The sequence below is a fragment of the Paramormyrops kingsleyae genome, chromosome 5, assembly GCF_048594095.1.
Source record: "Paramormyrops kingsleyae isolate MSU_618 chromosome 5, PKINGS_0.4, whole genome shotgun sequence".
Classification (NCBI taxonomy): domain Eukaryota; kingdom Metazoa; phylum Chordata; class Actinopteri; order Osteoglossiformes; family Mormyridae; genus Paramormyrops; species Paramormyrops kingsleyae.
In genome coordinates this window covers 20954250-20982083 of record NC_132801.1, presented here as the reverse complement: position 1 = coordinate 20982083, position 27834 = coordinate 20954250, and the positions used below count along the sequence as shown (strand labels likewise).

Here is a 27834-nt window from a genome sequence, read left to right as displayed (position 1 = left end):
GTATTTAAGCATGATATAAGACAACCTGACCACAGACAGAAAATGGTTGAAAACTGGATTGTACTGTGTACTTGTGAATCCATCCATTTTCTGGAACTCCATGTCCTATTCAGGATCACAAGGGATCTGGCGCCTATGGGTACCAGGCAGGGAACAACCTAGGATGGGGCACCAACCCATCACAGGGCACATTCTCTTATCCCCAAAGCCTGAAACTTCATTATGCCTTTAAATGATAAAAATAGATGCCTAAATGTACTGCTCCATAATTCTTGGCGTAAATGATCACAAATAATTAAATTAACCAATTAAGCGTCACAACACTCAAATACTTGCAGAGTGATGGGCTCTCCCCCTACCCCGGCACCATCGCCGCTTCTTAACTAAACCACCAATCAGGATGAAGACTCTAGTCCCCAGTCCCTTCCAGAACTTTGTAAAAGGTAAACTTTACTACATTTTTAATGTAACAGTCCTGACTAGAGAACAATACCACATTTTATTTTTAGTCTTTATTTTTGCCCTATTTTATTCTTTGAATTACTGTTTTGCATTTGATTCCTATTTTATTATTGCTACCCATACCGAACCTGAGTACCTCATTTTGTTCCCTTCATGTACCTGTTTTGCAATGAAACAAAACATTCTTTATCTTATCAGTCTACTAAAATGAAACACACACATGCAAAAAAGTGCAAATACCACATGAAACTCCACCCAACAGAAGCTGTTGATCAGAAAGATCAGATCACATCTCTCACATTCTCTAGTCATTTTAGGACAAACATTACGCAAACCCAAGGAAACCAGAATATTTCTCTGCATTTCTCCTTTCTAGAAAAAACACACACATACACGCACACGATTAAACGCTGTCATTTTAATGGATACAAGAATTACCAAATAAGTGATAGTAAAGCACAGATTTGGGTGCCTGTCATTATTCCAATAGGAGCCAAGAGGGCACACGTGTAAGCAAGCTGTGCAAGCCATGGGGGGGGGGGGGGGGGGCAAGCTGTGCAAGCCATGGGGGGGGGGGGGGGGCAAGCTGTGCAAGCCATGGGGGGAGGGGGGGGCACTCCAGCGAGCAGCACGCAAGAGACACGGTACAACAGAAGCTGCCGTCACAAAGAGCAGCTGAGGCTGGAGAAGCATTGGTCTTCACATGGCATGGATTTGGAAGGAAAAAAGTCATGAAAAATAAAACTATGCTAAAATTAACAAATAGAATGATTTACTCTGGAGCTGGGTTACAAATATACTGTAAACACGCTTTCCTGCTTTGGATTACATAGTGCATCTAACTCAGACCTTCCTACTTCTCTTAATAGAAGACAAAGGTTATATCTCACAACTTCAGCCCTTTTTTACAATAGTTTCATCAAGCCTATAGAGACTGGCCGTCCTGAAAAATGGATTCAAGCACAAATTTATTGACATGCTTACATGTCACCCATCACCCATAATGCTCATTGTACCAAATTGTTATAAACCTTTCAAGGCGAAACAGGACTAGTTAATCACCACATGATGTGAAGGGCTAATTTAGAAGAAATGGTGTGATCCAATTTGTCTTCTGGTACACTGGTTTTTGGTACAGTGTGTCTACACACAGCACTACTCAGAATATTTTCCATAACGTCTTGGTGATTAAACACAACACACACAAATAACCAAAGAAACTACTATAAAATGCAGCATTTCATCTCCGATAAATAAAACTATTCAACTGCAATCAACAGTTTGACTGAAATTTTCAGATTGCATGCCTTCAAATAATGGAAACGTTTCGAAGTAGAGTTATTCATTATTTCTGGTTAAAATTTAAAATAAAATACACTCTGGTTAAAATGAAATTACATTAAATAAAAAAAATCTTTGCAGATCCTATATTTAAAAAAATAAACAATCAAGAACTAGAATAGTTTGAAAACACACTCAAGAAGGCTATTAAGTGGCAACGAAAGAGTTTTTTTTTTTGCTTGAAAGTTTCTTAAAGTTCCAGGTTTAGACATGAACACACTAGGTACTGTATCTGTGACACTGAGCATACTGGAGAGCCAGGGGCCTGCAGCTGAGGGGCATCCAGCACGGGCCCCACTGTGGGATCACAGCTCATTCTCCATTCTCCGAATGTATGCTACATTCCCTTCAGCAGTCATAGTCTCATGTCCAGCCAAAGGGACCCCTTACTCATTTTCACTTGATGTGATCGCCCATTTAAGAGAGGATTTGACTGTGATGCTCTCGAAAAATAGGACATAAGGATCTATAAGCTTTCCCAGCTCCTCTGCTCTAAAATCGTACACAACCCACTGCTGTCGTTCAAAAAGCATTTCTGACCTGATTGACTGCATTATTGTACCTGTTTTATTCTCAATACTGACCTCGTACCTGTGGGGATGTATTTATACTATATGCACAACAAATACGATGGTTTGGAGCTCATCTTCTAGAAGATGAAGGTACTAAGAATGCCCCATGCAGCTACTGGCCTTATGTGGGATTTTAAAAAAGAAGCTCTTAACACACGATGTCTCCATGCCAGTGATTTAATGCATATCGCCGACTGACACATTAGCCTAGCATATCCGTCGTTTGTACTGAACTCACATTCACTTGGTCGGTTTCACACTGTTGCGTCTTACAGGACAATGGCGGTTTTCACGTGTGTCAGACAGCAGGCGACACCGCAGTAAAGAGAGGCTGCAATGGGCCCTTTCATCCTGCTCACTAGACTCAGCCAGAAGCCACATCAACAATGCAACCCTACTGTCTGGATGTTGCACAAAAGGAAACAAATTATTTCACTGATACATTTGTTATATGTTACTAGGTGCCGCTGTGTTTGTGAGGAGTAGCAGGTACATTCAAATGACACTCACTGATAGCTTGGCATTAATGTCGATATTTCTACTGTAATTAGTTCAGATTACAGATGAATCTGGCTTATCTCACCTGACACAAAGCTTCTCAGATCTACCCACTGACCAAAAACTGCTCTGCTGGCCAAAGAAAGTAAACGATTCAGCATGGCTATATTACTATAGAGCCGCTAATATTGTTAACATCTCAGCTGCTGCTGTAAACTCATGTAGACCAGCTATTGTAGATGACCTGGAGCTAAAGCAACACACAGGATGGACTACAGGTAACAGCGCCTGGCACCACAGCCCCGCAAGGCAGCCGAGATGCGTGCCAGGCGCATCGTGGACGGGCAACATGGCAGCTCTCTCCGCTACATGACGTCGATCTCCCGCTCAATCCCCACGTACTTCAGGGCATCTGCCTGGCTATACCTGGGTGACGAAACAGGGAAACTTTAAAAACATATAAAAGCAAGCTGAGAGAATTGTTAAAACATAACTGTGTGTGTCTGTGTTTGTGAAACGCTTTGCTGCTTGGTTCACGTCTCTCAGTACAGTAGAGGCTTTGGGCCCCATGAACTAAACTTAAACCTATTAGAAATCCTGTTTTAAAGGTGAAATTCAATTAAAAATTTATGTCATTTCGAACTAAGCTTCGTTTTAAGTTTTTTTTTTTAATGTATATGAAATTCTTACTTGTGTGCTTCCTACTGCTGCTAAAGATGATATAAAAACAGCAATAAATAACAACAATAAATGATAATACCACTGTTTACAAAATAATAATAATAATAATTATTATTATAATAGCATTGTTTATATACATGTGGAAAAATGAAACAAGAATCAAAGATTAAGGTATGAATATGTCATACTGTAGCAAGAGAAATAATTCTACAGAATGACTAACATTTTCTGAAAAAAGCAAAATTCTCCCTAAAGCTTGAAGTCTGTGTGTTTTTTTCAGCTTATACCACCTGGGAAATGGGTGGGGGTGAGGGTGGAATGGTTGTGGTGAATGACTGGGTTCCTGTATAACAGTGTTTCTCAACCACTGGTGCCTAGCCACAAGGGGCTCCTAATGGGCTGCTGAACTGTGGCAGGGAAACCTGATTCAGTCCGTAACTAGACACTGCATGGACAGGAACCAGATCACTGCATGGACAGGAACCCGATCACTGCATGGACAGGAACCCGATAGCAGAGATCACCACCCCTGGTTGGCAAAATTTACTAAGGGGACAGGGTTGGGTGATATAAATGATATCAACTTGTCATGATATCAAATTTGAAAACTAAAAACTGACTATAGGGAGCATTCCTTAATAGCACACAGCTGCCTATCACATCACAGAAACAAACGTGATTCCAACCGATCATATGGTAGTCTTAAGAACAGACAACCAGCAACCTACAAACACATAGCAAGGTTGTTTAATTTAGCGGAGCACGCCACATGCTACTGTTTTGGTATTATCGTGGAAGAGATGCGTTCTCCTTCAGAAGAAGTGTCGAAGGTGAAGGTGACAGCTCAGTAGCCACACAACCTTTTAAAAAGGAGACAATGTGGTTGAACAAGGTAAACAGACATCTGTGGTGTGGTGCTACTTTTTACAGTTTTAGCAGTAAATTGCCAAAAACTTCTGTGAAGTGAAACTGTAAGTACTGCACAGTCTACGTTTTCTAGCGTTACACCCTACGACAAACAAGATTATTTTTGCATGATTTATTTATTAAAATTAGATTTCAGTTTGCAGTCCATACAATTTGTCACCTTTTTCCATGTTCCAATTTTAGGGGATTTAATATTTTTTTTTTTTTTTAGCAAAAACGGCCCTTCTTGTTAGTCCTGAGTATTTTGCCATATTCCCCAGCCCCCCGGCGGTTAGTGAAATTTACCAAGGGGAAGCTCCCCCCTCGGGCTGCCAACATGATAAATAATGAACAGCCCGTCCGAGTGGTTGGAAAGGTTGAGAAACCCTGCTTTATAATGCAGGGCTCAAATTCAATACAAAATCCTCTCACCTGTAGTCAAAGAAAAGTTCCTCTCCTTGCTGGATAGCCCTTTTGGCGAAAATGCCAATGCGGTGGTCTCCATTCACCATCACCACTGCAATTACAGTGCCATGCTGCCACATCAGCACCAAAGCACGGGAAAAAACTGGGCGTGCCATTCCTGACTACTTCATATATACCGGCAAGCAGCCCCTTACCGTACCTTTGGCATAGCAGTTCGGGTTCACGGAGTGATTGGCAAAGCGGATTTTATTTCCTTTCCTGGTGGCATCAACAACAAAATCTATTGGGCAGAACAATTTTTATATTATTTTAACAGATCAGAAATAAAATCAAAATCAGAAAAAAAGTGGCAGACAATACATTTAAGTTGGTAACATGCACTGAAAACACAAGTGCTTTAAATACATTTGTACTTAGTTCCTTGCATTACAAATGGCTGAAGAGAAAGAATGAAAGCAGTAACATATGATCTGAAGCACAAAAAAAAAACTGGATACTCATCACCATCATGTGGTTCGACAATATGAGAAATAACTGTCCCGAATTTATAGACCATTTTAAAGTTATAAACAGAGAACACTGTATTTCCTTCATTGTGAATGAATAGTACAGTGGGATGAGTACCATTGTTCAGGTTGAACAGGAAGCTGGACATGTATTTGTCATAAATACGGCCTCGCCGGTCTGCCTCATCCTGTGAAATGATCTGCAGGAAGATAAAGTGAGGTTGGGTTTCCAGGCAAGTCCAGAGAGCTCACACACCGCATATGGGCAAGCCAGAGCCATGCTGTCCCCGGCAGAAACACAGCATCCTTCCACATCAGATATTTTCATAAACAAACCAAGCATATACTGTATATGTTATGCACATATTTGGCTGCATAAAGCCTAGATCATACTTCACGTTTCTGCATGTGCTTTTGGCCAGCGGATGCATGGAAGCTTGTGTTCTTACTACATCTGTCCATGGCTGCAGATGGGCGTGAACCATGCATGCATACAGCAGTGACATTCCCTCAGACCAGGAGATGGCAGAAGCATTGCAACAAACACAGATACAAGCAGCGTAGTGAAACAGGTCTGAAAAAGCCTGAATTTTTACAAACGGTTTAAAAATTTTAGTCTTGGGCAGTATTAAGGTGATATGGCATATCACGGTATTTTGAAATCCTTGAGACAATTTAAAAATGTTTTAAGCAGTAACAGTAAGCATAACAAACAATATAAACAAGAGTACATATAATGTGTAAGGAGAAAAAAAATAAATTATTGTCGGGGGGCATCTCAGAAATAAATATACATCATTTGCTCACCATAACTACTACAACAACTATTATTCCTCTACTCTATTTTGGTTGGCTCTGCTCTGTGAAAGTCAGTGCTGCCACCTACTGGAAACACCTAGTCAATGTCGTTGCACATCCACAATCAATTTCTGCCGGACAAAATATATGAGCTACACATGTATTGTTTAGTGCGAACCCCTGATGATGAAATTTATATCACTCACATGTGCGTGGACCAAAAGTGCATGTGGAAACTGAAAGTATGAACTGGCCTTAACACTGGTGAAACTGAAATATTGCTCTTGATACCATTATCCATATCAGCAAAATGATGTTGAAGGGTAGTGGATAACACAGGAGGGCAGAGACTGCAATCTGCTGACCAGGTGAGGACCAAGCTAGGAGGAAAGCATGGTATGTCAGGTGCTGGACTTGCCTCTCCGCAGTATTCAGAGATGAACTCGTTTTTCTGCACGGCCTCCTTGATGAAAGTCCCCCAGCCTGCAACGTCCGAGGGAGCCAGCAGGAGGTGCTGGTGAGAGGGCACAGAGGAGGTTAGGAATGAGACTGCAAAGATTCCAGCCTGTCCGCATTGCCAGGCAGCTGAAGGGTAGGTTGTTACGAAAGGCATTCAGTAAATCTGATGTAATACACCTTGGGTGATGTAATATGTGACTTACATAACTGAGATGCAAATTATTCTAGGTCACTAGTAAAAAGACTGTTATGAAAAGGTTGCGTTATTCATGTATATTACCCCTGCTGCCACCTTGTGGTGGTCATCCTCAATCTACTCAGCATTACTCAGTGCAGCATTTGCTACTGACTGTTTGCTGAAAGAATTCTCGCTCTTCTTGAAACATTTTTGTGTGTTTGTGACTTCAGTAGAATTGCTATTATGACTGGAAAGAGGCAGATCGCATAACCCATATGCAAACATGCAAAAATCTAAATGAAAAAGAAAATTACATGAAATTGCATGAAAGGTGGCAGAACATATCAAACGCATGAAGTCGATTGGATCTCTGTGTCAACAGTGAACAGAACAGCAAAGGATGTTGCCCATATCAAAGCATGTGTGAACTGACCTGTCCGCTCTCAATTGGCAATAATATGGATGGAAGACAACTTTCAAAGATATGCCCCCTTGTGATTTATTGAGCAAAGGATACATTTTTTTTATGAGAACATAAAAGAATCCAGATGCATCTCAGTCTTTTATGGCAACGAATAGCCAGCATCATTGTCAACATCAATTTCTACTTATTTAAGCGCTGCCTGAACTGAAGTATAGGTGTGTCTATAGAGAACTGACATCCGTACTCCGTCACCCAGCCCACTGACTGACTGCTGCCTGGCCCTCACTGTGGGCCCCCCATACCTTCTTCAGACCCCTCTGGATGCTGCAGTTCTTGCAGGACACAGTCTTGCTGTCCCAGTGGTCCGAGGCGCCGCAGGTCAAGCACAGATCCGGGTCGCATTCCCGCACCGCCAGGTAGCAGGGGCACTGCTTGGTGTTGCACTGCGTCTTGCAGCGGCACCCAGGGAAGCGGTTCTGGCCTGGATTGGGCCACAAGTGTGAGCACAGGAGACCATCTTCAACCAGGCGCTACATTAACAAATATAACCATGTAAATATAGCCAAGTGAGTAAATACACAGCGAGTCCTAAAAAGCCAACAATATTAAGCTAATGTATTTGTTGAGAAGCTTGTTCTGCACATGGAAATTCCTGTGAAGTTTTTGTCTGCGAGCTGGCAGCTAATGGTGGTAAACAAAGCCTGATTCATATGGTCATGACAACAGATTCAGGATTTAGGTCTGTTAACATATTGCTGCCCTATCTGTACTACAGCAATAACGCTTCACACCTAAAAAAACAAACTGGACACAGTGCCTCCATTGTCCAACCATTTATTGTGGTCAGAGTTGGAGTTGTTCTGGAGCCTATGCCAGTCAATCACAGGGCATAAGACAGGCATAGGCCCTGCTGGGATGCCAGTCAATCACAGGGCATTAGACAGGCGTAGATCCTGCTGGGATGCCAGTCAATCACACATGGCCTGATTCCACTACATCAGGTTAAAAATGCCCCAATGTTTTTCTTTGTTACCCATAAACCAAAATGAAAACCATTCCATCATAAGTTTTAGATTTCTGCTAAATTTGCATCTAAAATACAGTAACAGAATCATATCGGCTTGGATGTATAGATTTTCTTGGCAAAATGCAGACAAAACCTTTGAAAAAAGCTTTAAAATGTTGGTTCTGATGTCATCATAATGCAATCTGGGTATGTTTGAGCATTCCATTGTTTTCAATACTTAAAATATAAATTTTGACATCAGCAAACAAACAAATTGCCAGCAAGCATAAGCCACAAGTATTCGATAATTTGACTTAAACATTACAGGAATGCTGTAGGACCAATACTCGTAATAACAGAAACATACACAGCCTATTTTGGGCAATCGTGATTGTTTTGCATACTGGCTTTGACAGCTGTTACCATTCTTACATGTACACAATTGTGGCTTTCCAGCATGATTTTTTCAGCAACACCAACATTGGGTAATTCTGTTCAAAAGGAACTGCAGACCCCTGTAGCATGCATAGGAATGAATGAAATGTTTCATTGACTTGAATAACAGTTGGCACCGTGGCTCACAGAGTCATGGTTGTTGGTTTGAATCCCAGCTCTATGACAGGTTCACTGTGACTCTCTTGTACTGAATAACCAGTTCATATATCATATAAGAATATTCAAGGTATTAAAAAAATCCAATAAGAAAAGTCTGTACCTGAATAACTTGTTAAAAAGCGACATTTATTTGTGCAGTTATTTGTGAAGTTCATATTCTGGCCATGGAGTGACACCAGGACAACTTTTCTTGCAAGTAACACACACATAACACAAGTAAGTAAACAGAAAACATGGTGGTTACTGTATGAGTCTAGATGTTCCTCCTAGTCCTGCAAGAAGTACTGAGAAGAAACCCACGAAAACGATATTAGCTTCAGTGCTGTTTTTAGTGGATTTTCTTAACATTATTGTCTTGTACTTCACGGTAACTCAAGGAAAACTTCACCTACCAGCTTTTATACCCATGCTGGCTCATTGCTCATCTTGTATACTGTCTGCCTCTGCATGTGTGCTGCTTTGGACAATAAGTGTTTGCTAAATAAATAAATAAATACTTGTAAATGTGTAACACTGAACCAGGATTCTTTGTGGCATTCTACATAGCCTTTCTGCTCCACAGAATTATTTAAATACTTCTATTGTCATCTAGGTGGAAGAACAAATTTGGTGCGTAGTCGGACTGAAGACGGATTTCAACTGAAATGATTAAGTCATTAATGAGCTAAAAATAAAGGTTAGGACACATCTAGAAACAGCGAGGAACAAGGTCAACAACTGTATGCCAGTACAGAGCAGAATATTAAATGTACTGGTGCCCCCACAGGTGGAAGTGATGGGTGAAAACTGTATGGTAACCAGTAAAGGGATGTGAGGAGACTTACACTCATGATCACACTGGCAGAACTTCTCACAAAAATTCTGAGTCATCACACAGGGGCAGGAATTGTCACATGGGTGATCAGGGTGGTCACATGGCTGGTAGTTGTAGACCTGATTGGATGAATTATCTGAAGGCAGAACAATGCATATAGCAAGACAACAAATTAAAGAACATAATAACTTAAATTAATCACAAGCTTAGAACATAATATGGAAAAATGCACTGGAAGTGGATACATTTCATGTAGTTCTACAGTAATGACAACAACAGTGGTCTAACAATGGTTCATATCTTGGTCAAAGTTTGTATTCAATATTGTATATCTCTGTTTTACACAAAAGCATCTAGGAAATCTCGTTCCAAATACAGAGGTCTAAAGCAACGTAGGTTTCCCTGAATACTGGGTCTGGCTCCCATCTGAATTATGCAGGTCTTAGTATGGAACGTAATAATTACATTTAAATGAAAAAAATAATCTTTATTGTCATCATACACAATACGATGAAATTGGATGCAGTCCCTTCAGTGCAAACTGAAAGGGGAAAGCTTGAGCCGCTGCGACTATGTGCGCCATCGTGACCATGTCCAAGGAGCCCATCCCAGAGGCCATGGGCACAAAAAATAACTTGAATTTACTGTATGCAATTTTTTTTATCAACTTACCTTTTTTTAGTTGAATCTTTGCCCACAGCCTAAAAAATTCAAAACATTTACTGAATTACGCTTATATCATTATACTCTACTCCACTAATTAAGCATTTTTAGGCCTTTGTAATTACAAAAAACATAGAAGGTCAACCAGCAACTGTATCAAGAAACATATACAATTCTAAGTCACAGCACAAGCGATTGTGCAGGACAAACACTCCCCAAAGATACTTTAGCTAAACTCAGATACTCCATCCCGCCAACGTTCAACTGCTTGCCTGTGCTTCCTTTTCTTCTTCTGAGGGGAAACGGCCCCTTCCTCCAGGGGCACTCGGTGGATGAGAACCTCCTTCACAGCAAAGTCATACACCTGGGAACGAAATATGGAGCACTTGACTGAGAGAGTCCTGCCCACTCAGAACTGTAAGCTACTCAGGGGCAGATGACTGGTGAGCCTCTGCTGGTCCAGCACGAGTCTATTTCTTGCTGTTAACTGACCCACAATGGACAACATGTACCTGTTCAGTGAACTTACTGCCAACAACAACTGCTTAAATGCTACAACAAAATGCAGGAGCCAAATCTGAAGACCAAAGCAGAACAGCGTGATGGATTATTTGTAACTTCTGACAGGCTCTTGGGAGTCCAACCGCTACCCTGCAAAACCCATTATTTGTGACTGTGAGTGACTAAGCAGAGGTGGGTAGACGTCTGAAGCTGTGCAACATCCGTTTGTGCAACATCCTAATTAAATGGTTCAGAAAATGCAAGCAAGTTATTTATCTTTTTCTAGGCACAGCAGTTTGCAGCACTAATTATTACATAATAGCCTACAAATTAAGCAGTTGTTGCTGTTCTTTGACATTGACCCTTAATAGAACTTGGAACAAGAAAACTGACATTACACCCAGCAAGGATGAAACAACAAGGCACTTTTCTGTGCATAAAGACAAAATCCTAAATGAAATGTGCCATTATTGTCAATAGAGTGAAAGCAGTTCCTGGAAGAAAGTGATTTGTTTATCACCTAAGTTACGATGCTATGCAAAGACAAACACACACCCCAGTTAAACATCTTTGCAACATAATGTGCATCAATGGTCAGGTTAAAACTTTTTTTTCTTGACGCCCAAAGGCGTCACATTTATTCTGAGGAAAAGAGTGAAATTCTAGTGCCAAGGTTGCAGGGGAGGGGGCAGGTGGATGGGGGTGTAGAACTATTATAAAATAAGAGGCTTTGCTGTGGTAATGAAACTACTGGCTTGGCTGTGACCGTGCACATTTCCCCACTGCATGGAGACTTCTGATCACTGCAGTGACTTGAGCTGTAGTGACAGATTCTGATCCATCAGAAGTTTTCAAAATGGTCTATTGGTGAGAGGGTATATCCACTGCACATCAGCTCTCTGAAATCTCTGCACCGGTGCTAGGTACTACTAGTTAACAGAACACTGACATGCAATTACTATCCTAGTCAAATTTTAATGAACACTGATCATTTAGTAGAGGGTATTACAGCTTTTACTGAAATATCAGGCATTTTTGGAGTAAATAAATCTATAAAAGACACTAATGTGACAGAAGCACAAATTATTCCTAATGATGGGTGTGATAAATGACCTACAGCATCTCTATATTAATATTAAGCAAATACTACTTCTTAATTACTTGCCCATGTAATTTTGAGATATTCTGTTATCTGTTTCTAAAGATTAGCCTTATTGCAGGATATTTTACATGTAAATAAGGTTTTACCAAAAAAAATGATTCTCAATGTTATGATGATAATAATCAGAGATGCACATAACTTTTATACAAGTACATAATCGCCGTATAAAGGACACGCACAGCAAGGTCTTGTGGTAGCAGCACAAATGCATATTTACTTTATGTGCATTTGTGCCATTAAGACAAGAAATTACCATGTATTTCAAGTTTTATGTGGCTAATTTGTACTACTTTTGCAGTATAAAGGCTAAAATGCACACTAATTTCTTGTTGTAAGTGCAAATGCTGCTACAACAAGAAATTGCGCGTATGGCTTTACAATGTAAATGTGTACTTTTGTACCAGTTATGTGCATCCCTGATAAAAATAATTTTCATGGGCTACTTCACGGTGGTGCCAGCTGTCCTGCAGCGGCTGGCCCTGTGTGACATAATCCGCTGGTCTGTGGCAGGCGGGCAGCTGGTTTATCTGCAGGGAACCCAGGGACATGGGAGGTGTAGTTGCAGGCCTTTGCCACAGGGTGTCACTCGAAGGCAGACAGACACAGTTGCACGTTACAGCCTATTATGGGGCCCCCCTGCCCCCCCTCCGACCGCTCCCCCTGCTACCACCCCATTAACCTCTGCCTGCCAACTAAGGATCTGGCAAGGCCCCATTAAACGGGGGAGGGAATGGACGCTGCACTGGAGTTTGTTTCTGCATTTCCAGTCACAGAAACCGCAGGCGGAGGACGAGAGGGGAGCACAGACGTAAGCAGGGTATTAAGTGACACTGTACAGGAACATTGTGTGTTTTTTTTTCCCCGACAGCCCATTGGGTAATTTCTTTTCCCTGCCAAGTAGATGGCTTACAACAGCTTTGTGTCTCCACCAGTAGTAAACTGAGAAATTGAAATCTCTAAACACGCCGATGTGCACGAACTTCCCCCACGCAAAAGGGCTGCGAACAAGCGCTGCGGCTGAGTGCGACCGGGGAGCCTGACCTATATATTTACACGAGCAATTGGCAGGACCAAGGATGTGCAATTTCGTACATCTGATTGAAAGCAGATTCCTCTACTGTAGGTGGCATCCAGTGAGAGGACAGAGGACGAGCTGCGCGGGTGTTCCCGGCCGCACTGCGCCTACCTGCTTACACGTCTTCGTGCCGATGAGCCGGGAGATGGAGCAGAAGTTGTTGGAGTAGGTGCCGTGCAGAACCCGGAAGAGGGACTCCTCGGCACCGCTCCACTGGACTGGAGCCTCCCCGTCGTCTCCCGCTTCCCCGGGGTGCCTCATCTTGATGGGAGTCTGGCACCGGGAGTTCCCCTCTGCAAGAGAGATGCAGGTCACCTGAGAGCCTGGGGAAATACTGAGCGTACAGTCCTCCATGCTGTTATCAGTCACTGCGATAGGGAACCTTGTGTCGAGAGTCCAGAACAGAGAGACATGACTGGGGCTGTGGCATCACTATGCTTGACCTCGGGTTTGAGTTTGTAAGGATGTTTGACGTGGGTGAGGTTGGGTGGGGGGGAGGTGTTGACAGCACAACAAGCGAAACTCTCACGCGGAGAAACTGAACTTGGGCCTTTGCTGTTGACGTGGGGAGGGGGCTCTTTTGGGTTTCGTTACAGAACCGAGTCCAAGCCCGGGGCTGAGGCAGTATCCCGCCACTTGGGGTTTGCTCCCAGAGTGTCTGTTCCGTCATGATTGTGCAACAACAACGGCTTGCCCCCCCCCCCCCCCATCTGTTTTTCGACATTCTACTTCAGATACAGGCCAAACCCCCACCCATTCACTCCTGGTCCCCCCATTTTTCTCTCTGAAGGGGGAAAAAAAAACAACTGTCAGCAGAACCTGATACTCCGATTCCCCTCATTGCTTTTTCAAGCATATCTGTCGATAGTGACTGAAATTTTGGGGTGTGGGGGTGATATTTTTCCTGTTATCAAAGTGTGACGGAAAAGTTCTTTGGAGAACGACAGGACACAGATGTTTTCATGTCTGACTCGCCCTTTGCAAATACTGCTTTATATTTTCCTTATCGTCCCTTAAAGTAGATTTAATCTCAGCAAATTTACTTATTTAAATCCTGTTTTCAGTTTTTTTGGAAGGTGGGGTGCTCTAAGAATCTTCTATGATATTTTATAACATATATATGTTTTTATAACCCTGGGCTGCTTGTGGGGAAATCGCGAATCAGTCGTGCGTTTGCTTGGAAAGGCCAGACTCTCGTCGATGTGATTTACGTAATGGAATGTGCTTTCTGAGCAATGAGATGTACTTACGGCTAGCTTTCCGTTTCCCATGAGTGCCTTACCAATGCCGGGCAGCTCCGAGAACCCCGACCTCCGGCTCACCTGAGGAGCTGGTGGTCTCGTGGTCACTGTCTCCGTCCTTAACTTCCGTGGTGGAGATGGAAGGCCGGGGACCAGCGGAGTTGGGAAGTCGGACTTGCCTCCGGCGCCGCCGGGACCGCTGCGACTTCAGCATGTTCTGATCCGCAAACTCCCTCGCTCCTTTCTTCAGAGAGATGGAGAAGAGGGAGAACATGAAAGCTGCATAAACGCAAATTGTTCTCTCCTGTAATGCTGGTGGTGCTGTCAGAATACACCGAAGGAAAGGAATAATATTACATAATAACCAAGACTTAAAAGCAGGGTTACAGTGTTAAAAAATCAATATCCTCTAGGGCTTACTGCAGTGCTGTTATGCTGCTTTCGGTGTGCAGCAAAGGGTTAACCCTAGTCCACACTGATTACCAGTGGTGGAAAGTTCAGGTTAGTTCAGGTTCAGAAAGAACAAATCCAGACCAAGATTTTGTTTCAACCATCCAGTTGAGTACTCTGACTGTGACTCTTCATATGCATCTGGTTGGTTGAAACAAAATTTTGGTCTGGATTCGTTCTTTCTGAACCTGAACTTTTCACCTCTTCTGATTACCATGCAAACAAATGGTCAAGTGTGCCCATTAAACCCCCCCTCAGCCCAGTAGGGCCTGAGAGAGGCAACAAAGTGGTGTGACTGGCAGCTATAAGGGGGCAGTGCAGAGGCTGACTTATTAATCTTGTTTCCCTTCACTGACTTAAACTATCACTGACTGTTCCGTACTGCCATTGCTTAATTCCAGAGAAACTGTTTTTCTTTTCTTTTGCCCCAGCTAGATAGTGAGCTTGTGTGTGAGCTAGTGCGTGTTAGCTGCTGTACCCTTGAGGTAGCGTCTAGCCTAAAAAGCTGTAGTGAGAAGAACTAGCAAGAAAGATGTTTTAAAACATCATATATCACATGGAACAGCATGAAACTGCATGGAGGCTCAGTGGGCAGGTCTGTAGTCTTTTACCTCCAGGGCCGGGAGTCAAATTCCCAGCCCTGGCTTTGCATGCAGAGATTTGCATGATTCCCATGTGTTTGCGTGGGTTTCCTCCCATAGCTCAAAAACATGCAGTTACAGTAGGCGACTGGTGTCTTGAAATTGCCCATGACGTGGGACTGTGTGCTCTGTGACAGACTAGCATACCACTCTCTTCATTATGGAAGATGTCTGGATGTAAGCAACCTAAGATTATTAAAGACATGCAGGTGTGACTGACAGGTTCCCCCTACCTGCAGCAGAAAGCATTCAAGTCCGCAGGGCTCTGACTCCACCCGGATCTCCTTGTTCTTCCTCTTGTACACGTTGGGAGTGGTGTGAAAGGCTGCACGCAAACATAACCATCAATGTAGACCAACCGGACAGGGTCACGCTAATCACATGACACCGTGTGCCAGAGGCATCCACTGCTGATTAACAAAGAGAACAAGAGTGGGAGGCAAAGCAGTACGAGGGGAGAAAAGGTAGAAGGGGCAGTGGAGGGAGACAAACTCAAAAAGTGAGATTACGGTGGAGGAAGCAGTCATATTTGAAGCAGCGCCTGCAGAACAGCGTATGGAAGGAGTGCAGCGACTGCTCCCGCTGCACAGACTTGGCGAAGGGTCCATCGATATTCAGGGTGCACTGGGGGGGGAGCTTGACCTGGCTGGGAGGCTCCAGAAGGCCCTTATACCTGGAAGAGGGTATGGGGGAGGGGGAGCACGTGCAGTGACAGGTCAATCAGACGCAGTGAGTGAACCTCTACACGAACCTTTATTCTCAAATGCAGGAAACATGGAGTAACTTATACATTTCCTTACTTTTCCTTCAGCTGCTCCGTCGTGCCCTTATACGGAAACAATGAGGCGATTGCGTTGAATATTTCGTCGTGGGGGATCTTCTTACCAGTCAGTAGATCTTTAGCTGAAACGGGACATGGGAAATGCTATATATGGAAGATAGCAGGACTTCCCAAGCATTAACATAAGGAGCATATTCCATAATGGTTGGGGCACATTCATGATTGGTCAGACCTATATTATAATCAGAATAATGTCACTTCAAAATACTCTGTACTTTGATAAAATTCTCGATGCATGGCTTTGCAGCTGCAGCATGACTGATCAAAGCCTACATCTAATAATTTTTCACTGTACTATTCTCACAATAACTAACCAAGAGCATTCATTGAGAATCCAAAGGTATTTATTTTTAGCTAAATGGCAAAAGATTTTTGTTAGGATAATAATGTTTTCTGAGAACTCTTCTGAAGCTTGGTACACAATTATGTGATTTCTGTGAGAAATGCTCTGAATATCACATAAAAATGGATGGATGTGCTTTGATCTAGATTAACTGTCATTCATGAATCAAACTTTGTCATTCTGGTAATTTGATGGTGGTGGATGTCTGTGGCCAAAAGTCTTTCAGCTTTAACAGCCAACACAGTGAATACTGACATGGCCTTACAGTGTCACCCTTCTGCTGCTAGCTAAGACACACCAGCATTTCATCTCAGCAGCTCTTAACTGACCAAACCCAGAACTCCAGCCAATCTGGCCCCAGCTGCATAATAAAAAAAGTGCCCCAAAACCTGCATGATCATATAAGTATTTTTAGCATACTACACCTGATATGCTTTACATTCTAATTATCTTTCTTGCATTGTACACCCTCCTAATCCACGGCACACCCAACATATGGGCGTCATTATGGTCTTAATACAATTAAATGCATTGTTGCTGTGCACACACAGCATCTTGGATGGTGCCCAAGGTAAAGTTTGTAGCCTCTTTAGTTAGTGACAAAAACAAACCAAAACTGCATCTTTGGGTTTCCTCCTTCCTCTTTCCTTTATTTCTCTGGTTCATTGGTTGGTTAAGAGGACATAGGGAGTACAGTAAGACAATCCAACATCCAAAAAAATCTACAACAATGGTTTTATTCATATTATTTGAACAAAACATCCTAAGAGTAATAGTAAGTGTTTCATACATTATATTTTATGGTCTTTAGGCTCAGTATGTTTTTCAGAGATTTGCCCTGATGAAAAAACATCGTATTGTTAAAGTTTTAGCAATCTGTCCTACTAAAGAATTTACTTTTCATTCCAATTCATCCTAAACATCAAGTTTAGCTTGAGATAAAGTAAAAAAAAAAGAATGTTTCCATATGTTACAGTCACATCAGAACAGGGGTTGTTGGCTCTGTGGGTTAGGACTCTGTGTCTGTGATTGGTAGGTTGCTGGTTCAGATCCCAGGGTTGGCAGAGTGACTTCACCATTGGGCCCTTGAACTAGGCTCTTACAGTAACTCCAAATTGTTCCAGGGACTGGGCGACCCTGTACTCTCAAAGGTACAGTACACTGCTTTTGACAAACCATCTACAAAATAAATGCTGTGCTTCTCTTATGACTCCCAATACAATGCAAAAAGTCACCAGCCTGCTAAATGCACTAGTTTACAGAAGTTTCCATAAGATCCTGGTTCAGTTTTAAGTGACTCCTTACCCTCTGTGACACTCCTCCTCTTCCTCTTGATGACAAGTGGTGGCCCCGCCTTGACATCTTCTGCACCCTCATCAAAACTCTTTCCTGACCCCTCCTCTTCCACCTTCTCTTCTCCGACCTCTCCATCTTCCTCTTGGTCAGAGTACTGGCTCAGTGCCTCAACCAGCTCTTTGAAAATTTCATCACTGATGAAGCCCCCTTCTGGAATCACCAGCAATGCAACTGAGCACTCAAACAAGTTTGAGACACAGACACATCAGCTAAGTTGTACTTGTGCAGTGACAACTTTGCGTGTGCAATTGCAATAAAGATATTCATTCATTCATTCATTCATTCATTCATCATTCATTCATTCATTCATCATTCATCATTCATTCATCAGACAGTAATGTAACCACACATTGTTATCAGAACTGGTTTTCTGAAAATGGTACTGCCTGTTGGGTAAATGGAATAACACTCAGCAAAGCGATCATTACTGAGAGTGGCAGTCATTGGTCTGTTAACTATACGCACAATTACATTAATCCATCCATACTCTAATCAAATATTCTGGACAGGGTCACAGGGTAGACTCATTCCAGGCAGCACAAGGCACTCAGAGGTACATCCAGAACACACACAAACTTCAGGCAATTTATATACCATTTAGCTTAAGTGCACGACTTTTGACTGCAAGAGGACACCTAAGCACCCTGGATGGGATGCTAGCCCATCACAGGACATGCATCATGGGCCATTGGTCCCCCAGGCCAGGAAGTGTGAAGCAACACTGCTATACACTGAGCTACCATGTCATCTTCATAACAACCTTAAACACCTCATTTACATGCCACAAGTATTTTCCATTGAAGTTTTCCAGACACAATTTCAGTATTTTTTTCTGCTGCACTTCTCTTTTCTCAAATGATAAAAGTATATGTCCATTATGACAAGCCTAATGTACATAATATTATGTGAAACATGCTAGACACATGTATGCATTGTTACACAGCCTCAGTGAAACGGTCCAATAAAAACCAAACATGACCACTATCTGACTATTGTGACTATTTATTATATATGGAATGCACCCATTCTCCTGTCTACTGATAGCCTTTGACGTCTAACTGACCAATGAAAAGATGTACTACGACGTCATATATATACAGTATATATATATATATATATATATATATATATATATATATATATATATATATATAACTATTATATATGTCTGTACTAGTTAGCAATTGTATTCATGATGATTTGTGTCATGTCGATAGCTAGCCTGGCAGCTAATTAACATTATTGTTAATTGTGAATATAAAGTGAGTTCATATTTTGTTGACACTGACATATTTACTTCACTGACAACAATCTATGTGCAATCTATGTATAAAATCTATGTATAAAATATCTGTGAAAGAATGGGTCATTCTGAAGAGCTCAGTGAGTTCAAGTATGGTCCTGTCATAGGATGCCACATTTGCAATAATTCAGTTTGTGAAATTTCCTACCTGCTAGATATTCCGCAGTCAACTGTAAGTAGAAGTATTGCAAAATGAAAGTATTTAAGAATAACAAACTCGGCCACAAAGTGGCGGACCACGTAAAGTAACGGAGTGGGAACACCAAATGCTGAAGCACACAGTAAATCAAAGTTGCTAATGCTCTGTTGGCTCAGTAACTGCAGAGTTCCAAACTTCCTCTGGCATTAACCCCAGCATGAAAACTGAGCGCCAGGAACTTCATGGAATGGGCTTCCATGGCCGAGCAGCTGCATGCAAGCCTCACATCACCCAGCACAATGCCAAGCATCGGATGGAGTGGTCTAAAACACGCTGTCACTGGACTCTGGAGCAGTGTAAAAGTGTTCTGTGGAGTGACGAATCATTCTGGCTGGCAGTCTGAAGGATGAGTCTGGGTTTGACAGATACCAGGAGAATGTTACCTGCCTGACTGCAAAGGTAGAGTTAGGTGGAGGAGGGATAATGGTATGGGGTTGTTTTTCAGGGGTTGGGCTCGGTCCCTTAGTTCCAGTGAAGAGACCTCTTAAAGCACTCTTTACAATATCAAGACATTTTGGACACATCTATGCTTCCAACTTTGTAGGCACAGTTTGGGGAAGAACCTTTTCTGTTCCCCCAGTGTCCCAGTGCACAAAGCAAGGCCCATAAGGACATGGTTGGGTGAGTTTGGTGAACTTGACTGGCTCACACAGAGCCCTGACCTCAACCCCATACAACACTTATGTGATGAACTAGAACAGAGGTTGAGAGCCTAGCCTTCACATCCAACATCAGTGCCTGACCTCACAAATGCTCTTCTGGATGAATATGCAAAAATTCCCACAGACACACTCCAAAACCATGTGGAAAGCCTTCACTGAAGAGTGGCAGCTGTTATAGCTGCAAAGGGGGGACCAACTCCATACTGATGCGTATTGATTTAGAATGGGATGTCATAAAAGACTGTGTAGGTGTGACGGCCAGGTGACCCAGTACTTTTGTCCATACACCGTAAGTCCATTTAAAACATGAATGCACTGATGGTCGTGTAAAAAATTGTGTTAAGTTTATTTTAGTAGTTTCTGAGAAAATGTGTTTTTCATGCTCCTGAAATAATGGATCTTTGGAGATCCTTGTTTTTCATTGGACAGTAATTAAACATATTGATATGAATGGTCCAGTACAACTTACAACAGCAGGTACGTCTCACTCTGCGTGTGTCACAGCACCTACCATGGGACTCCTATGAATGGAGGATAACGATCAACAAGAGAGTCTCACCTCGGTCTCCATGCACACCATCATAGTTATCAATGAGCTCCTCCAAGAACGCCTCATCCTGTTCCAGCACCTCGTCCCCCATGTACGGGATGTTGTGCAGAAACGTCTCATCCTCCACCTGCAAGCAACATGCTGTTGAACAGCTGAACTCCTGAATGATTCAACCCAGAAGTTTGCTGATAACTTTGCCTTTGAGCTAGTTATTTGGTTTTGAATAACTTCGACATGTACGAGATTATCAAAACAATGACCATTTTAAATAAACAAAATGTTGAATTTACCATGCATTGCAAAAAAAATAGCAGTAAGGGTATTTTCATTACTGGCCATACAGCAGCCAACAGCTGAGGAGGGAAGGTAGCCATTTTGAATTACCATGAAATTGTGTTGCAAAGGTGACCATGAATACATGAAAGGGATTCCTGCTACTGTATTCAGGGTCCTCATTATCACGGCTTGCTTCTTAAATGTCGGGAAAGCAGAGTCCACAACGCAGTACTGCAATTAGACAGTAGAAGGAAAAATACAGGGAAAGGACCTAATGTTTGATACCACAACTATTACTGTATGTCTAGCCACAGACACCAGTCTTATTCACAGTATACCTTCAAAACATCAAGCCTGCTAGCTTCTTTACCACATCGCTGGCGATGCATGCAGACAGATTAAAAAGAAAAAAAAATGGAGCTGTACGATACATTTGTACAGAAATGAAAGGGTTAATTTGGTAGTATGTTGAATGTGCAAAAGTTGTGTTGATAACAGTATCTGAGGCTGCATAAAGCTTTTTAAATTTGTAGGACAGTCGAGTCTCCAAATGACTGGAGAACACGTTTTAGAAATCTGATTTTCTTATCTCTAACTCAAGCCCTGCTCTGTTCCTTCCTAAAAAAAGGAGAATATTTTGGGCTAATACTCCCATGAGAACACGTGCCATTTGAAAAGGTGTCGCACACAGAAGGCTGGACAACCAAGATGAAGTGAGTAGCCAGAGTACTGCAAAAGCTGGAAGGGCAACAATAGAAAAAATATAACAAGAGAATCATAGAACAGAACAATAAGTTAAACTAACCATATTTGTTAACCAATAATGTATTCTGATCTGCAGCCTTAGAAAATCAAAACCACCCCCCACAACTCAAAATAATTATGCTTTTGCAAATTCTGTATCTACCTTGTTGTTAGGCATAGATCCTACTGAAGAAGCCAGTGGGACTGGCTGAATTCTGAGCTTCAGCCACTCGTCGTTTAGAAGGCTGGTTCTCTCCTTGATCTTCCTGCGATTGCACATGAAAAGAGACTAAAGAAAGAAAGGATTGGCCTTCAGAATGGTGAATATCTTACAGGACCACACACACATCCACAAAAAAATAATGACCTTGCAAGCAGTTTTCAGCTGGTGGAAAAATGCGACTGGTGGAAAAATCCACTGAGATTAAATGTGTTGCCATGTCTTTTTAACCTATATTATGGTCTTTGTATAACTAATACTTTCAAAAAGCCTATCCAGACAGTATTTTAACTATACTCGCGCAGAGTACAAAATCCTCTGTTAAATACCTGAGCATACAGAAATTTCAAACCCATACTAAATTCTTCCCACAGTAGGTCCGCTTTACTTTCTGGATTCATCTTGTCACCCTTGCGTAACAATGCCTTTCTGTATTTTCCCAGGCCACTGAATTTCCTGCCAGCCTCCAGTCATCACAGGGTGATGCTGGGCTTTTGAATCCAACCTCCGCTTTGCGTGTGGAACTTGTCTCCTCATGTCATGATGCTTCATCCCGCAGTCCAAAGACATGCAGTTAGGCTAATCAACATCTCTGAACTGCCTGCAAAGTATGACAACCAGTGTGTATGTGCCATTACTGACTGGTATCTCATCCAAAGTATACCCCAGTATCGTGCCCTGCACTGCCTGGGACACACCTCAGGTGACCCAGACCAGGGTAAGTGCTTAGAAAAACTAAAATTCATCCTGTTTAGATGTTCATGAGCCACGTCCCATTAAATTAGACAGATTAAAAGTAGTTCATGTGATACGGTTGAATTATTTTTTTTTAATTCCATCTTGTAATTGAATGAGAACACGTGTTTAGATGAAAGGCTGTCAACAACTGAAAAGTGGCCTCTTCTGTGTATGATGCTTCTCGGTGGCTGCAGACCGATCTGAGGGGTGTAGCTGGACAGAGCATATGGCAGGTGGTTAACTTCAAGCAAACAGAGTAACTCAGTTAAAACTGAAGAACATGACTGAATGTCACAGGTGTTTTAAAAGCAGTCAGCTAATAGAAGTTATAAAGTTGTAACTTACAGCCACTCACAACAGTCGTGTATACAGTATATTTGTATCTACTAAGTACACATGGACAAATCTATTTTCATTGTTGTAGTTTATAAGACAACAGATCACGCTGTATTCAGCAAACCAGTGCCTGTTTCACATGATTCTATCTGTATGTCCTTGCGGCAGAGTTGCTTCACACCTCCAGGGTTGGGTACTCCAATCCTGCTCTCGGGTTATGTGTGTACAATTTAGTTTGCTTGTTCTCCCCATGTTTCCTCCAGTTTCCTTCCGCAGTCCAAATACACATGATTGGCCGACTTCTAACCTGCCTACAATTTGCACCTGTGCCCTCAACGATGGGCTAACACCCCATCCAGGGAGTCCCAATCCTCATGTGCCAGTCTTCCTGCGATCCTGTGCTGGACAGGCAACTGGAAGATGGATGGATGGATGGATGGATGAACAGTTAACTGTATTAAAATCTACTAAAAATAGGCAGCTGGATTAAGAGGCAGACAGACAGGCAGGCATACAGACAGACAGGCAAACAGACAGACAGACAGGCTGGCTGACAGACAGGCAAACAGACAGACAGGCTGGCTGGCTGACAGACAGGCAAACAGACAGACAGGCTGGCTGGCTGACAGACAGGCAAACAGACAGACAGGCTGGCTGGCAGACAAGCAGGCAAACAGACAGACAGACAGTGGTGACAAATGGCCTGCGGCACCTTGACCTCCTCTGCTTTGCGGAAGCGTTTCAGTTGCCGGAGCCGCATGTACTCTGACTTGACCCTCTTCCTCCACTCCATCAAGCTGTGAGGAGGTTTGCCTGGAGGGGGACCTGGACCTGGACTCTCCTCCATTTGTACACCCTGGTGCAGAGTAGAATTCACATTTATGCTCAAAAACCACACAGACACATTCACACAAACACAGATGAAAACAAATCAACCAGCGTTATGCTCCAGCTAAACAATACGTAAATGCCCCAAAGATAATTCATTAGTTAACATACTTAACACAAAGATCTTGCAAGCATCTCCCTGGCCTCAGTTCACCAACATAAAACATATATTATGAACTGCAAACACCCCAGAGTTGGATAATTCAACAAAGTTACATATGTCCTACATTTAAACATTATATTTAAAAAAAAAAAAGTCCATTTAGGCACAGCTTTACAGAAAACACACAGAAAATATGGGTACAAAGGGTGGAAACTAGCGGTAGAAAGGTGGAAAATACGTATAGAGACCATTTTTTTCTCCTGCCATAGCATAAACAGGTGTATATGGATATAAGTATTGTATATAACTCTCGGAGACATTATTGCACAATAACATCATAAAAACTGCATCATAATACTTTAAATACGAGTGCCAGTTTATTTTAAAATAACCCTCATACTGGTTGATTTTAGTACTAAATTTAATTAGGACTGCCGCTCAAGCACGAAACTGCAGATGCTGATCTAAAAATACGCTCCGCTTTTTTTCTTGACTGGAACATGAGCGCAGTGTCCTAAGTAATAAGAAAACGCATGACTGAAACTTTGCCATTCACATATTTCTCGTACGCTGCGCTGTACGCCCGTCGCCTGCAGTCCTCTGCCTGCGCAGAGCTCAGACCTACAGCATTCATTTAAAATTAAAAAAAACCTTGCGAGAGAGAAAATCCTAGTTAAATATGTTTGCTGATACATGAATTTCATCATAATTTATTGCCAGAGATGCATCTCATGACGAATTTCACGAGTAACTACACACAAAACAAATGTGTCGTTATGAAAGAACGATCAGAGTAACATACTCCTTCCATGGTTGGAAAAACACATGCTCCAAGCATAGACTGCACAGTGCAAGTGGGCGTGTCTGTTTAAAGAGCAACATGAAAACGGCGCAATAAAGCGTGTTGCACACTTTTGCTTATTATATGATGCGTTTTCATTTCAAGGAACGCAACGCGCTCGTCCGCAAGCGGTGGTGCCGACGGCTGCGGCGATGCGATTAAAACGGCCCGCACCTTCATCTGTAGTTACAAAAACATTATCATGGCAAAGCCGAGCCCTTACGCAACGCAGGCTTTCTAGAAAGCTGGAGAACTCGCCACACTACTGCGATACTACAAGCGACTCGTGTCATTCCCATCCAAACCTCAGACACATCTGTATTTGTGTAATAACGCGTCATTAACAGCAAACTTAATTTATGTCATCACATAAGATCCACTGCTTCAATCCAAAACACAGTGTTTATGTTGGTGTTTCTGATGTAATAGACAAATAAATAAATAAATAAATAAATAGCCCGAAAAACGGAAATAATTCTGGCAGAAATGTGTGCCCTACCTGTTATCTGGAGTAGCACTCTCTCTCTCTCTACACGCTCCAAGGGAGCCCGGTCCGACTACTTATTTGTGTCCTACAAACAACTATAAGCTCTCTTAGCTAAAGGCAAAACGCAGCATCTGGCAGCGTGATGCTCCGCCGGGCGAAAGGGAAGATGCGAAGGTCCCCGCGTTGTGGGCGAACATGCTGAGATTGTTGTTGTCCTGCAGTTAGGAGCTGCGCACTTGGCTCGCCCGTAGCGGAGCAGCGGATGACGTCTTTATTATTATACGCCGAGGCATGGATAGTCACACAGCAACATCAACAGCACGCAGTACGTGCGATACGCAGCCAACAGCGCAGCAATGCAGCAGCATTGCTACTATTAGTAGTGTATATAGTCATAATGTATTACTATAAATGTTAAACGGAATTTATAATAAGCTAATTACATTAATATTCCATCAACAAACACTGCCGTTAGAAAAATAATAATAGAAAATCAGGGGGCATATATATATTGACTATATAATATTTTTATTTTATAATAATTAATTTCGTTGTTTATAATTCATTAAGACTGCTGTGATGAAATGATATTTCATCATGCTAAAAGTGTATTGGCAGCGCATTAAAAGATACGCTATGGGAAAAATACACTAATTTCTTATCAGTAAAATGCAAAATTGCTGTTGGGCGCTGAAATTGCAACTTTGTATTACCTCCGAAAGACCTCCATCCAATTACTGCATGAGTCATTCGCTGCAGCTTGGTTACCAGTAATGGCTGTTTCTGCACTGCCTATTCCGGGAACACAAGGCGAGAATTCGTAGCTTGAGCAAGTGAAAAAATAAGTCATAATTTTTGAATCGCCAGCATTGAATCGCACGCGTTTCAACTGAAGAACACCAATGCCAAATTTAACACTTATTTTGAGTAGTTGAGATAATACTTATTCTAACAACACTTTTATAATAATAACGATAAACTGTTACTCTATTATTTTTCGAAAGGTTCAATCTCGGGTATTTATTTTATTCACCATCAAGCCACTACTGTAACACATCTGCACTTAAGCCTCGTGTTTTCTCTCAAGCTACGTACAACAGCGGGCTCTGCTATTGGTCCCTGTCACGTGACTCCTGACGCGAAATCAGCAGGACGCGCATGACCAGCACGCTCCGGCTCTCAAGCGCACCGCTTTAGCGTTAGAGCAGTGACGTAGCAGCATATAGGCGGCTTAATGCTGGTGTATGAGCTTCTTCCCTCTGTTATACAATTACAATAGATCCAAAATAAATCAAATAACTTTTTGTACTAAGACGCCACCCAACACGAATATTATTCTGCTCGTATATAACGTAATGCATTGTATCTTTCAAGAACATTTAGCTTAGTTTTGCATTACTACAAAGGTGTAGTATTACTTAGAACATTTAATAAAACAAGGACATTACCATTACATGTAAACGAGTGTACTGATCTGCAGTTTTTTTTTTCATCTGAATGATTTTGATTTAAAAAATGAAACATGGTGTTGGCTATTAACATCTCTGGGCATTTGTTTATTAAGAACAGACCAATGATCTGTTAGCTGGGTGGTGCTACGCATGTTCCGTTGGTTAATGTCCATGTATTACAGCATTCCTTGGATTTCCAAACTCACATTGACAGCGTGGATTGCACACCTGGCTTCTTCATTTCCTACACAAGATGGCAGTGTATAGCTACTTTAAACAACAACGACGGGTTGGGTGGTCATCAAATTGAAAGCATCCATCCATCACCGTAACCGCTTAATCCCAACCGGGGTCGCGGGGGGGACCGGAGCGCAGGCGGGAACTAACCCTGGGCTGTCGCCAACACACCGCAGGGCGCACACATGCACTCACACAGTCACACGTACACTCACACGCACACAACTACGCACACAACATAACTTACGATAATTAGGATAACTTTTTACCAAGGGAATGTAAAATATTCAGCTTTTAACGTTGTATGTCTGTCTGGTTAAGCGAACTGCAGTAATTTACAAAAGGAGAAACACTAATAACCCCCATTCCAGTTTACACATACAGAACTTTATACTTTGGGTTTAGGACACATACTGTAAGGTATTTTGATACTTCTTTAGACGCAGTGCTGAAAACTCTTAAATTTGAAATGCTATAATGTTTTAAAATGGACATTTTAGCTTCGTTGTTTTATTATTCCATGTTTTCATTATAATTAAGGGGGTGATGTTACACCCTTTAAAATTGGCTATGTTACTAATGAAAGTTAGTTGTGAGAAGACAGGGTATGCTTCCTTCTTTGGTACAGTGCAGAAGTTGTGATTATGCAAAATGTCTTCATCTGTCCACTGGCTGTAAACAAAATCTTTTTTTCTCTCACCATTTTTACTGTTTTGCCACCATGTGTAACCTGATTAGGCCTGCAAAATTTTGGGAATTTTCCCGCTAATTCCAATATATTCCTGCTAAATCCCCTGGATAGTTTCCAACTTGGAATATAACCAAAATTCCCCAAGTTAA

The 27834-nt window shown here is 42.1% G+C and overlaps 1 protein-coding gene across 4 annotated transcripts; it reads right to left on the bottom strand.

Moving 5' to 3' along the window:
- Positions 1-1413: 1413 nt before the first annotated feature.
- On the bottom strand, positions 1414-26116 carry LOC111842507 (histone-lysine N-methyltransferase EZH1-like). 4 transcript variants are annotated; one of them, XM_072712377.1, is made up of 21 exons: positions 25319-25617; positions 23700-23843; positions 21857-21982; positions 21058-21180; positions 20683-20800; positions 17909-18109; positions 16220-16322; positions 15929-16092; positions 15653-15744; positions 14410-14572; positions 13199-13380; positions 10622-10713; positions 10359-10387; positions 9697-9822; positions 7554-7732; positions 6609-6704; positions 5511-5592; positions 5086-5166; positions 4893-4977; positions 3564-3583; positions 1414-3299 (listed from the first exon to the last, which is right to left on the bottom strand). In XM_072712377.1, the coding sequence occupies exons 2-21, from the start codon at positions 23832-23834 to the stop codon at positions 3277-3279; spliced, it is 2220 nt and encodes a 739-aa protein (XP_072568478.1). In that variant the 5' UTR covers positions 23835-23843; positions 25319-25617; the 3' UTR covers positions 1414-3276. The 4 variants fall into 4 exon arrangements, with proteins under 4 accessions (XP_072568478.1, XP_023664930.1, XP_023664929.1 ...); XM_023809162.2 differs by lacking the exons at positions 3564-3583; positions 25319-25617 and adding an exon at positions 26020-26116; XM_023809161.2 differs by lacking the exon at positions 3564-3583 and having other exon boundaries at positions 25319-25616.
- Between the last annotated feature and the right edge of the window lie 1718 nt (positions 26117-27834).

What these genes read in the sequence shown, in the direction of transcription:
- LOC111842507 (XM_023809162.2), bottom strand. Translation starts at nt 23,834, where the DNA reads ATGGAGGAGAGTCCAGGTCCAGGTCCCCCTCCAGGCAAACCTCCTCAC. An exon ending in ACGGAGCAGCTGAAGGAAAA is followed by an intron (nt 16,093 to 16,219) that starts GTAAGGAAATGT and finishes ACCCTCTTCCAG; the next exon opens with GTATAAGGGCCTTCTGGAGC. An exon ending in GCACGAAGACGTGTAAGCAG is followed by an intron (nt 10,714 to 13,198) that starts GTAGGCGCAGTG and finishes TTTCGTTCCCAG; the next exon opens with GTGTATGACTTTGCTGTGAA.